At 41.4% G+C, this 13,048-nt stretch overlaps 1 protein-coding gene across 1 annotated transcript in view; it reads left to right on the top strand.

Annotated features, from left to right (window-relative positions):
* Positions 1–249: 249 nt before the first annotated feature.
* The window catches only part of LMTK2 (lemur tyrosine kinase 2), a 250,906-nt gene continuing 238,107 nt past the window's right edge, over positions 250–13,048 (top strand). The window contains exon 1 of the mRNA XM_078665164.1: positions 250–620. Within this exon, the coding sequence (XP_078521290.1) occupies positions 521–620 (100 nt within the window). The 5' untranslated portion in view covers positions 250–520. The remainder of the gene's footprint in view (positions 621–13,048) is intronic.

Consider the following 13,048-nt stretch of genomic DNA (forward strand, 5'->3'; position numbering starts at 1 on the left):
CTCGCCCCACCGTCACGTGACCCGCACTTGATGCGAAGGCTGGACCGACGCACTTTATGAGGCTGGAGCCGTCACGTGATATCTCTGGGTATCTCAATCATTGCTCACTGTATGATGTCATCCCACTCACCTATTCACAAAAAGACTCACTCGTATGCCCGCGCCCATTGGCGGAGGGAAAGTTCTATCATTTCCTATTGGCTGTGATGGTTGTCTTTCAACAACATTGTGCATTTCGGACTTAGCCCCGCCCCAAAGTTCGACGTCAGAGTAATGGCTGCCTGAGGAAGCGCTCCCCGCGGTACAAGGCGAAAGAGGCTGCGGTGTTTGCCGCTTGGGCACCGGTCTCTGTTGACTATTAGCAATGCTTACACCGGGCGTCATATCCGCGGATGTGCGACGCGCACGGGTGGCCATGGGGAGCCATTGTGCGCCAGGCGGCAAGGAGCAACAGTGACCGTCCTCAGCAGACTGCATCCGCCAGCAGCTGAGGCTCGGGGCGCGCTTGCAGACCTTGATCATGGGGCCGGCCCGTTCCTCGCCACCAGTGCTGACATTCGGGATCCTGTTGCTGATCATGGGGAGTGTCGGAGCCGTGCCACTTCCGCAAACAGGTGCAGGTGAGAGACATGACAGCGGTGTATAAACGGAGGCGGGGAGCTGGAGTCTATTTAAGATCATAACTTTTGTTTAAGCCAACCCAGTCAAGGCTGATTTAAGCATTCCGTATACCTGAAGGCAGCGCAGGTCCCGTGGGTTACTTGTAATCTTTCATGAGAGCAATTGAGGCCCATTCCGGTTCCTTCTTAGACCAGTGGCAGCTTTAGCTTGGAAACTGGCGATCAGAAGAGAGTCAGTGGCGACGTACGGGGTTCGAGTCCAGTATCGGGGGCAGGGAGAGGGTTGACAAGAGATCATATCCGGGAGAAGCGGGGTTAAGGTACCTGGCGGAGAATACATGGTTGTGTTTTGTCAATGTCTGATTCTGTTGTGCATTTGTTTTGAGTAATCAAACCAAGTCGATCTGCCATCAGGAGTGAGATCTAAAGTTGAGGGTCTAGACGAGAGTGAAGGAAAGGGGAAGGATTCCTTTGGAAAGGTAGGCAGGAATTAGGGGCTGCTGGATACAATGAGTTGACCTCTTGGGCAATGTCTTGTCTGGAGCTTAAGTGGACCCACAGTCGTGCACATGATGAGAGCCCTCTTGGGTATGAATCGTAGGATCGAAGGTGCTGGTCGGTAATATGAAGTTATAGAGGACAGATTGCAGTTAAATGATCGGATCTGGCTGTGGCTGATGCGGGAATCTGGCAGAGATAAGCGTCTGCATAACGTCTGATGATTGCCAGGGTCTTAAAAGAGAGATTTTGAGAGAAGGGTCACATTATGTTCTTTTGCTATTCCCTGTAAATATTTATGTGGTTGTCAGGCCAAAGGTATGTGGCAGTTATAAAATATGTTTCAGCACATAAAAGTTATTAAAACCTCGCAGTTTTGTACAACATAATGTCAAACAGAGAGGATTGAGCTTTATGTGACTATATAGCCATCGCGGAGGGACCCTCAACTATGCTAACGCTTCCCGTGGTCAATCACAAAAGCCCTCATTGGTTGAGGGTGCCTGTTGATAGAGAAGCTGGCTGCTTTCTACTGTACATTAGTGATTTGCTATTCAACTCCACCCCATTTATCCTGCTTGAAAATAGGATAACGGCTTCTAAATGTGTATTTTTAAATGAATGACAGGAAACTTTGACAAGGCTAAACTTTTAGGGAGAAAGTATCAAAAGTCATTGCTGGTTGTAGGAGTTATGCTCTGCTTAACCCACATCGATGAGTCCCTTTAAGCTGGTTGATATTGCCTTTATCTGCACATGTCAACATGGGAGTGTTATGATGGCTGATGTGTGCACTTTGACCAGGCTCTTCCTCATGAAGTTTATGGTTAGTTATCTGTTGAGCTTTGTACAATATACAAATTGGTGTCCTTTTTGGTCCCACATAATATATAGGGCCTACAACGAGTTTCAGTTGCTAAATACCCACAGCGTCTGTTTTTAAGAACAGCAAGCAGTTCATCACATGAAAACACAATTTGACTATTTTTAGTGCAATTTATGCTCTTTTCTTCTCTCAAATGCCACGTCTGCTTTAAAGGATAATGTTTTGGGTAGAGGTTGCTTGTTGATTTCTTTGATTGTATGTAGCAATTCGGCTATTTTCTAATGTACAGTGTAACAGTTGTTGAGCCATGCTGAATTGTGTTGAGGTATGTCATTACCCATCCTTCCGCTGTAAACATACCAACAAATGGCACCATCAAAGACTACAGATGGTCCATATGGCGAGTATGTTTTAGAATGGCCAGGCCCTGGTGATTGCAAAACCAGGTGCTTTTGCAGAAGCTTGACGAGCAGCAGCAGTTCATAAGTTCTTGACCTCCACAATTAGACAATAGTTTGTATCACATATATTTTCCTGACTGAATTGCACTTTAAATCACAGGAACTGCAGCCCTGATGCTCTAAGGCGTTAGCTTTGATAGTTCAAGTTCTGATTTCCCACATGACTAGCATTGTGTGATCTTGGCAAAATGACTGTTTGTTAGCTTTGTCTTATCTCAGTAGATAGTGGGTGCTTAAAGTAAACAGGCTGCGTATCCCATTTTGAGTGATTTTGAAAAGCAAGACATTTACATAATGAACGTTCAAAATGTTTTGTGTGTCTTGGTAGGTGTTTAGTCAGAGCACTCCAAATGTGAAAGATTGTTGTCATGGAGATTTACGAGGGTAGTTTCAATAGGCACAGAAAAGGCCAACGAGCAATTGTGAAATCCGAAAGCACAAACAAGAATATTGAGGGAGACGGTTTCAGTTTTTTTTTCCTATATTAATTTCCAGCAATAAATACGAATTCAGTTTTGCCTCTTGTCTCAGTGGAACCTATAAAAATAGCCAATAGCCCTCTTCTCTGGGCACACTGTTCCCTACCAGCACATCGTGCACCTCCAAGCTAAATTGCGGTGAGGTTAATGCTTTCAAGTGTTCTCCCTCGATTGCTTTGACATGAGCATGCTCATTTCAAGAATTGATTGTTCCGGGTGGAACAACTTATATTTTGATGATTTTGTGAAGTCACTTCAACTTTTCACATGCATGTTGTTACTTGTTTTCTTAGTGCCTAATCACTACATTTTGATAGTAAACATTGCACAGAGAACAGCTCCAATCTAGTTGGAGAGAAGGTTGATCAGTCTTCCAGATATGAATGACGTGTTTGTCATCACTGCATGAGATATATTTACCTCAGTTGTTTTATCTATAAGTGCAGTAAACTGGTGTTTTTCTGGCCGTGCACCAATAGAACCTACTTCCAAGTTCGCGAGAGTACAAACATAGTTTAGGTTGGAAGGGCCTAACATTTGTAAGCAAGTGGGCCGAAAACTGAACTGAGAAGCTGAGCTTCTGCATAGACTTAATACTTTCTAGATAATAGTTTAACAAGATTGAGACAGTGACATTTTTTACATTTAATTGTACAAAGAAGACAGTTATTTCAAGTAAATTATTGCACTGGGAAGATTGAGAACTTTCACCAATCGCCCACTTGCCAGTTGAAGCAGATGGGAACATCTAACATACACTGTGTCCTTGATGGACTGTTGTCAAGCTCAACAATCGTAAATGAAGAGTTTGTCATTTACCAAATGTTTATGATGAGCTAAAGAAGTAAAATGTAGTTTCATAAGAAATACTCATCTTCGCCATTTCAGATATAAGATGGAAAGAGAAGCTTATCTTAATAATAAAGTTTAAAACAACTATAAAATCTCTGCTGCCCAAAAAGTGATGTTCCAGATGGATTATTTTCTCGGTTATTTACACGGTATAATGTAACTCATTCTCCGTTTTTTTGGAAAATATCGAGAACATAAATTACAAAGACACTTGTACCGGAAGTGGAATCCTCTGTAAAAGTTGTAATACCAAAGCCTAACAGGAAAACACAAATATTTGATCGCAGAACTTCTCTTAGTAATACAATGCAATAATATTTACAAAAGCATCAGCGAAGGCTTGGGAAAGTAGTTCAGGTCCTACTAAATAACAACAAAGTAGGTTTAATTTGACATCAGTAGGTCTACAGCAACATTAGGCAAATCTTGACTTGATCCAACTGATTAGATACACATCTTATGTGCATTATTCTTCCTTGTTGCAGTGAAAATGTTTGACAATATCAGTCTGTCTTCCTCTGTCAGAAGGACAAAAAGATGCCCTAACAGGTGTAGCGAGGGTTTGGTTTAAGGGCTTTTGCGAACATATTCAAACTTTGTTGTAAAGAACATAAGATTTTTTTCAAATTGAGTTGTTTTTTATGTCCCCACTCAATGGTAATTAACAGATTACAAAATAACACTGTTCATATAACCCATAATTTAAAATAGCTATTAGCCCTTTTGTACGTGCTAAAAGGATGTGAAGAAAATCCAGCTTCAAGGCATACAAAGCAATTCTTTTTTCTGATGGCTTACTTTTAGCAGCTTGACTGCCTGTTCCTAATGCCAAAGCTCTTTGGTTTAATATCTAGGGTTAACACTGTTTTCTCTAAACTGCTGCTGCCCTTCTTAGGGACGGTGCAAATTCATTTTTAAATGGAAAACGGAAAGCAATGATGGTCAAGGAAATTAGGGTATTGACGAAGGGTAGGTCGAGAAGCCGTGTACTTACTAACTGGTGGATAGAGATCTTTATTTGCATGATTAATAAAAACTATTGCAAAAATGGAAAGAAGTCCATATATCAAAGTTGAATACTAACATGTTTAAAAACAATGGATATAAGAAACATACTGTGTAACGTGTTAATACAGTGTAAAAGTGAGAGGGTCAATCTGCCCCAAAAGGCTGCCTGCATTCAGTGCGGTGTCATAGACTTGTAGCATGATCCATACATTTCACAAAAGTACACACAGTTAATTGTGGATGTGATCCTCTCAAGCTCTGAATCAGGGCCTGTCTGTAAGTTCTTATTTGTAAGGCATTCAAGTGTATTTGTAGAAAGTGTTTACGTGCAGCTTTCAAAATAGAGCATACACATAGGAATAGGCAGTATAGTTTCTTGTTTGCACCCACAGAGCCAACTGATGGCTATAAATGTTTCCAGTGTGGGATCGTATTTTTTTTGTCCGTAGACTGCCCAGCCTATAATTCAGGAACTTTATCTTGATTGATGCGAGTTGAATAAGAGTTACCCAAATATTGCTGTGGGTTGGATGTGTATGGGTCTTTATTATTGTCCAAGCTTTGGCTTTCCTAGCGAAGTGATCTTTATCCTGTGAATACGAGAGATTCCTCACATATTTATTATTTTAATGGAATGTTGGTGTCACTGCTGATTTCCAGAGGCCTTTGAGGCATAAGGAGGACTGTGCAGAGTTGGAGGCAATCATACCAAGGGTTGTGCTTTTAGGGTGCAGCCTGAGATGCTTGCAACACTTTTTGTTAGATTAAAGGAGGTTAGAGCACCCCCATTACCTACTATTTGGTAGTTTCTTACTCGCTCTTAGTTGCTGGCTCTTGTTTGGTCAGTGTGTGCAGGAGTCAATTCCTGTTCATGTGTTTCTCCCTCCACTCCAGCTTGTCCCAATTACTGCATCCTTTTCCTATGCAGTGTCCTTCCACTGCTCACATTTTAGTGGTGGTAATTTTTTTTCTTTTTACTTGCTGCACTCCATAAGAGTGCATGTGTTTGCAGGCCATCTCCTGTCCTCTTGTTCAGCATTGTTGATTATCTTGTCTGCCCCACCGCCTCTCCCGTGTATGACACGACGACCCTCCTTACACATTCCCACGTTATTGCTTGACCCCCGACGTCTCCTCCACCTATCATTGCTTCCCTGTCTCCCTTTCCTTGTTATTGCTTGCCCTGACCCATTCAACCCGTAGTTGCTGGCCCTGTCCCCACAACCCCCTCCCAGTTTTCCTTCCAACTCCCACATCCTGCTAGAAAAACTACACTATTACACTGCTACCAATGGTCATGTCATAGTGCTTTTTCCCCAAACTTTTAGCCTTGCTGCTTTACAACGTGGCTAAAATATATTGACATGGCCTAATGTTTCTCACATAGGCAGTACCTATTGTCTTTGCTAATGCTTATTCATTCTGCTAATTTCTGCCCATAAGCGAGAACGTAAGGAATTTTTCAATGCTTCTCATCATTTTTTGAAAAATGTAATTCATGTTCGCTGGCAGGCTTACTCTTGTTTTACGAGACCAAATGCTAGGCAAATGTGTGCCTGTGAAGTATGGGTGCAATCTAAATGTGCGCCTATAAACATCTGCTTGTATGATTTGCAAATAATTTGAGTTCTGCCCATGCATAATTTCAGACCCATAGCCGAGGGTCTGTATTAGCTTATTGTCAATTATTTTAAGAATAGAAACAAGTGAGTGACCACACAGTATGGTATGGTATGCATTGATTTGAATTTGATGAGTTGGGAATTCACTTTCCTAAGAGTACGTTGTTGTTAACAATTTCGAACCCCGTTTTGAACCATCCAATTTTGGAATGTTTGTAGTGCTGCTTCCTCGGCTTAAGCCTCTATGATTTGATAGAACAAGGATGAGTTGGTCTGCCCAGGCTTCATGCTCTTTTAGTAGAACACTGTAGCAGAACTTTGCTTCAATAACTATAAAGGCGATCAGCCTATATTTAGCTGGCTACCATGTGGCACCATTTTTATAAACTAGATAAACTATGGTCCCTCACCAAGATTCTGGGAAGGTTTTCAGTAGCCAAGCTGTTGTTAATCAGTGGGATTAAGGCTTTTGACCAAAATTCAGGACGAGCTTTAAAAAGCGCTGGTGGTATGCCATTCGAACAAGGGTTGTGTCTGCCTTGGCTTTGTTTATGATCAAATGAAGTCAAGTGGAAATATAACTGGGGCTATCTAAAGTTACATATGATTTTAAACGCTCCCGTAAAACATCAGAAGGCGGGGTTGTGCCATAGAGTTAGGTTATGTGTTTGATCCATTTCTGACAAACTGATATTGGTGGTGTTGGCTCTTAAGTCCCTGATTGTAAGTTAATTTATAAAGCCCAATATGCCTTTTCGTTTCTGTCTTTACTAATTTGGAACATTGCAGCCCACTGGCAGTTTAGGTTTACTGTTTTAGCTCTGCATATGGCTTTCTTGTAAGCATTTCTTAGGTCTGTCACCTTTTGGTGATAACCTTGTTTGTGTGTCAATAGAAGTTTCCTAAGGAATCTCAGTTCTTTTTCTAATTGTTTTTTCCCTCTCCTAGGGTTTTGTAAACCATTCTTTTGTCCTGGGCGAATGTCCGCATTATGAATGTGTACTTACTTACTTATGCCTATTATACCTCCTTGTTATAGGCCATCAATTTGGACTTTGTCCTGCCGCATTTCTTTCAATCTGACTCCTGATGTATCTCATCACTTTGCAGTCAGCCTCGAGGCCATGTGTTTCTTTGCCTTCCTCTTTTCCTTTCCCCTTGAGGATTTCAGGTCAGGGCTTACCTGGTGGTGTTTGATGCATGATTACAAAAGGTGTGACCTATCCAGCCCCAGCGTCATTTCATGATTATAAATGTTTACTTGGGAAGTTTTTCAAGGAGATTTGTTACGAATTTGATCAATTCCAGAACATAGACAAAATGATTGGCTGTATGGCTTAGTCTTATTTTGAACACACGGGTTGTAAGACCGACTTTTAGTATTGGGTGATTGGTTCCTGATTTGGACCATTCCATTTTAGTTGAGTGTGTTTTTTGTTGTTGTTTTTTTCTAGGCAAGTGAGTATTGTTACGTTATGAAGTAATTTTCCAAAGTAACTGGTCTGTTTTGAGGTGTACGTTTTATAATTTGAGGGAGAAAGTCACACTCCGTGCACAGTTCTAAATGAAAGTTGCTTACTATTTGAAACGTATTTAGGCTCACAATTGAGTAATCTAGTAATGCTTCGTGTTTCTTGAAAGAGAAAAATGTTGAATGTTTGCCCAAATTCTTTAATGTTCTCGTTTTGTGCCATCTGTGCTAAACCAAGCACTATCTTGTGAAGGGACGGATAGCGCCAGTGGAGTCAGGAGGAGGCAGAAACAGTAAAGGAATAAGGGCATTCCTCATGAACGGTGATTGCAAAAGTCAGAGGAAGGCTCATATTTGAAGTGAGGATGGGTGATGTAGAGATAGATTTTCTATGGATTGTTGTCAAACGCCTAAACCAAAAGTTGATCCGCTGATACTGTCAGTTATAAAAACCGTGGGCTTCAAAAGAGTACTGTGGAAAATGTTAGTTTCACAGCGTCAACTATACTGTGTGGAAAATTACTTTAAATAGAGAGAGCGCAATAGGTGTGAAAGTTTGATGTAAAGACCTGTATGTCTGTTCTAGGATAGAAAGAGCAAGCAAAATTGAAGGTAAAACTAGAGCACGCTGCTGAAGAACAGTTATATGTATTTACTGAGATTCAGAGAATATATGAGGTGAAAGATTTGCTTACATTTTTTACTTACAAATCTTGGAGCATTGATATGGTATTCTCGCAAGATTTGCCCAAAGCAATATATGTAGGCTGTCCGAAACCAAGTGCACTGGGTACCAATTTCGGCCTGAAAATACTTAGTTGAAAGATATATGTGTAATGTGAGAGCAATTGGAATTGACTATGAATGTGATGTTGGCATAATAAGAGAACAGTAATTTTTCTAATATTTTGGTGATTTATACATGCTGCCCAATATGAGAGTTGATAGCTGTGTTTGACAGAGGTATGACGATTTTGTCAGGGGTTTTAGATCCGTTTACCACCAGTTTCACACACCTCCTGTTATTTCTCACAATAGCCGGGGTATTTCAGTCCAGAGGGTGCTTTTTGCGTTCGCATCAGCCTTATTCATAGCAAAACCAGCAATAAATACCAAAGTTTTTAGTGCCACACAATCATGGTTTTGTAGCTTTTAGCATGACAGCTTTGTATATAGGCAAGATGAAAGAAGTCAATTACTTAACAAGTCATTACTAAATAATGGTTTGCTGTTAACATGAAAAAAATTACATTGTTTATTAATCATATGGATTAATTAGAACACTCAAAGGGTGATGGGAGGAATGTTTACAGCTAGCCTAAACCAGTGGCAATTGCTATGGATAGTTTTCCTACCCATCATTATTCACTGACTTTGCTACTCTAGACATATCCTGCCATATGAATATCAGTACTGACCCTTTCTTTCATGGGGTTCATAAAGGGGGTGGTGATGGACAGAGTATCTGAATTAAGCAGAACACTCCTACCCAGTGAAAAGATCAGGGCTTGATCCATCACCGTTTTTTTAGCTCACTGCACCATCCCAGCTCAGAACCTGGCTACATGCAAATTAGTCTGTCCCTGGCCCAGTGCATCATGGGAACAGGGCAGACCAAACTACCAAGCCAATTCTTTACTGGAAAGGAAACAAGCTTCCGGGGACCGGTTTCTGGCATTACACCCGTCTTCGGCCCGGCTTGCTTGAATCCGGATGGTGCAGTGAGCAAGGGACTCACATCTGAGCATACCCTTCCACACTTGTGGTGGCCAAAACGATTCATAAAGGGGGTGGTGATGGACAGAGTATCTGAATTAAGCAGAACACTCCTACCCAGTGAAAAGATCAGGGCTTGATCCATCACCGTTTTTTAGTTCACTGCACCATCCCAGCTCAGAACCTGGCTACATGTAAATTAGTCTGTCCCTGGCCCAGTGCATCATGGGAACAGGGCAGACCAAACTACCAAGCCAATTCTTTACTGGAAAGGAAACAAGCTTCCGGGGACCGGTTTCTGGCATTTCAGCCGTCGTCGGCCCAGCTTGCTTGAATCCTGATGGAGCAGTGAGCAAGGGACTCATGTCTGAGTATACCCTGCCACACCTATAGTGACCAAAAACGATTCAGAAAAGGGGGTGGTGATGAACAGAGTGTCTGAATTAAGCAGACCACTCGTACCCAGTCCAAAGATCAGGGCTTGATCCATCACCGTTAGTTAGTTAAGATAGTTAAAATAAGAATGTTGTGCTAATGCACTTGAAGGCAAATCTCAACAAAATTAGGAAAAGTAAACTGTGGAAGCAGGGGATTGGATTTCTAAACCATACCCACCCCTTTCATTCTATGCCTCCTTACACCCTCCCCTGCTCCGATTAACTCTATCCCAAAGAAGTCACTTTCGTCACCCTGTGCCAAATTTCCCTTCACTGTCCAAGAAAATTGATCTTTTATAATCAGACATACACTTTAACATAGACTAAATAAAAGAAACCTGGCAAAACCTCTTCGGTAACGTGACACACTTCAGTATTGATTTTATAAGTTGATTCTTTCACCTAACAGGTTCTGCTGCTGTTTATTTACTCAATAGTCTGGCACTAACATTGTTATGCCAAGCAAAGTTTGGCCAGAGGCCTCCAGCAAGATATTGCAAGTCGTTGCAATGTCTGCTACTTAAAAAGTATGAGTGCTATATTTTCTGCATAATAAATCTTTCACCATGTTTGAACTTGCGTTGCCACAATCTTTCAGCAGCCTCAAAGTTCAGACTTGTAGCTCTCCCATCAGATACTTGTGTGATGTGCCTGGCATTTATCCTACAATTGTCCTTTTATAAGCTTCTTGGTCGCAGAGGGATCAGACACTGCGTTTGATGTTCTGTCTGCATTACTCCTTTGATCATCTTCGCTCACTTTCATACGGTCTGGTTCTTCTTTGTATTTACTCACACTGATAAAACACATGTAATATACCAGTATTTTTATGTGCCATGTATTCTGCCTGTTTCATTTAGGTTTTTGACAATCCTTGTTGGGATTCTAGGTTACTTTAGAGTCTTTTTCATACTCCATTAAACAAATTGTCCTTCAATCTCGTGTCTGTCCTTCATCTTAACCCAGTTGCTCCAGCATGGTCTTTTATCTTCCCCCTTGTTACAGCTCCTGATTCTTCCCATCTCTAAAACGTCATGCCCTCAACAGTTCCAAATGTTTCCAATCATACTCGCACCTACTTTCCTTCAAGCCTTTCTTTGTGTGCGCCCATTACTAATTCTTAAGGTGTCTACAGTACCCAAGGCACTAACCACACACTGTGATGTGGCAGTCTTGTTTTGTTTTTAAAACACAGCTGTATTATATATTTAATCATTTATTGTTTTGTTTTATTTTCTGTTTTGTATTCTCTTGTCTTTGAATGCCAGTATTTAGAACTGCACATACAGTGCCATGGGACTCATATAGTTAGATGTTAAGTTAGGGACTTGGTAGAGTTAGTAATACAATGTGTAAGGTAACCCTGCAGAGTCTTTAGAAACATAATGTTGCCCTGAAGACATAGCAATACACAGTCCGATTTGAGAGTTGTTTAGTATGGTATTGACTCCCAGGATTCTGTAGAAAAGTAAATGTCCATGTGATGCAATTAACTCAATGAAATTGTGAGCATAGCAGTGCCCGCGTCAGCACTTATATCAAGTGAGGCACCCAATACAACATTTGAAATCCTAATGAGTAGCAGAACGATCTACAGGCTGCTGCACAGTCCCAATGAGATATTGAGGTGTACCGTGGCTGGCATTCAGACAATACCACATAAATATTGGGCGAGCCACCTCGGGTCAGAAGCATCATGTGTTTTCCCCTCCATATTGACCCCATGCATCAGTGAGTTGAAAACAGAACATCTGCTTGAGGAGACCCTGGATGTTTTGATTATACAGAATGTGCACCTTGTAAATATATATAACAAATTGCTTTTCAGAATTTATTCAATATATCACATGGTGTAATGATTAAACCTAAAACACTTGTGGGAGCTGAAAATGTATTTTATCAGTTTGTATACACTGCTGTACATAAACATCCACCTGGATTGAGTTTACAAATCTAGTCTCCTGCTGGCTCCATCAGTTTTCAGAATGTTTCTTTGGCCCTAATTACTTTATTTCGGCTCATAGAACCATAAAATTACATTTAAAAAAAAATCCCAAAAATATTTCCAACATACACCTTTTTTAAAACATGATTTCTTTCAGTAATACAGTTAACATTTGAAAACCTATTCCATCTAGCAATTCTGCTTTTCTTTCTTTTATGTTAACTGTTCTTCCTTTTATATCTTTACTTCCACACCTTTATAACTGCACATACATGATAAATCCTGTCACATCTTTCATCATTGATGTCTGCTCACTACCTAATATCTGGCTCCCATAGGAATATTGCCACCATAAACCAAATACCATTTATCTTCTCTCTTCGCCAAGCACGATGATAAACTTTGCGGATTATAGGAATCATTTGCCATGACCTGCTGTTGACACTCTGGTTGTCGCTCTAGCCTACCTTTGCCTGGCCTTATAGCAGGGAAAGACAGGTCAAGAAAAGATCCCATCAACCATCTGCACAGAAAGTGACATCAATGGATTTCCCATCATCCATCTACACAGGAACTGACATCCCTCCTCTCCCCTCCAAGGACCTACTTAATGGCTGCCTCAGTGTGGATACTTAGCTAATGCACCAGAGGCAAACCCATCTACACCTGTCTGGGCCTCAACTGCTTCCAGTGCCACACGCCCTAGTCCTCCACCCTCCCACCTGTACCATGCTTCAACTCTCCACACCCCCAGTCCCACCTGCTGATCCACACACTACTGCTTTGTCGTGCCACACAACACCGAGGGAGCCATCTTCCTGTGTTTCCTGTAAGTTTTCATGTTCTTGCCCACACCCAACACTCACCGCACCAAAAGCACCCAACACCGCTCTCTCTCACACAGTTCTTCAACCACCTACACAACACTCCACACTCGCATTCATGAGCCTCAACACTCGCACACTCACCAAACTGGCCACAGAAATCAGAGAACTGCTTTTCCTCATGGAAACCTGTCTGAACCCTGCATTGGCACCTGACTTCGCCACACCCGAACACAGGATGTGTTGTGAGGCACATGATTTTAGGATCAAATTTGAACTCTGTTTTTGT

The sequence above is a fragment of the Lissotriton helveticus genome, chromosome 10, assembly GCF_964261635.1.
Source record: "Lissotriton helveticus chromosome 10, aLisHel1.1, whole genome shotgun sequence".
NCBI classification, from domain to species: Eukaryota; Metazoa; Chordata; class Amphibia; order Caudata; family Salamandridae; genus Lissotriton; species Lissotriton helveticus.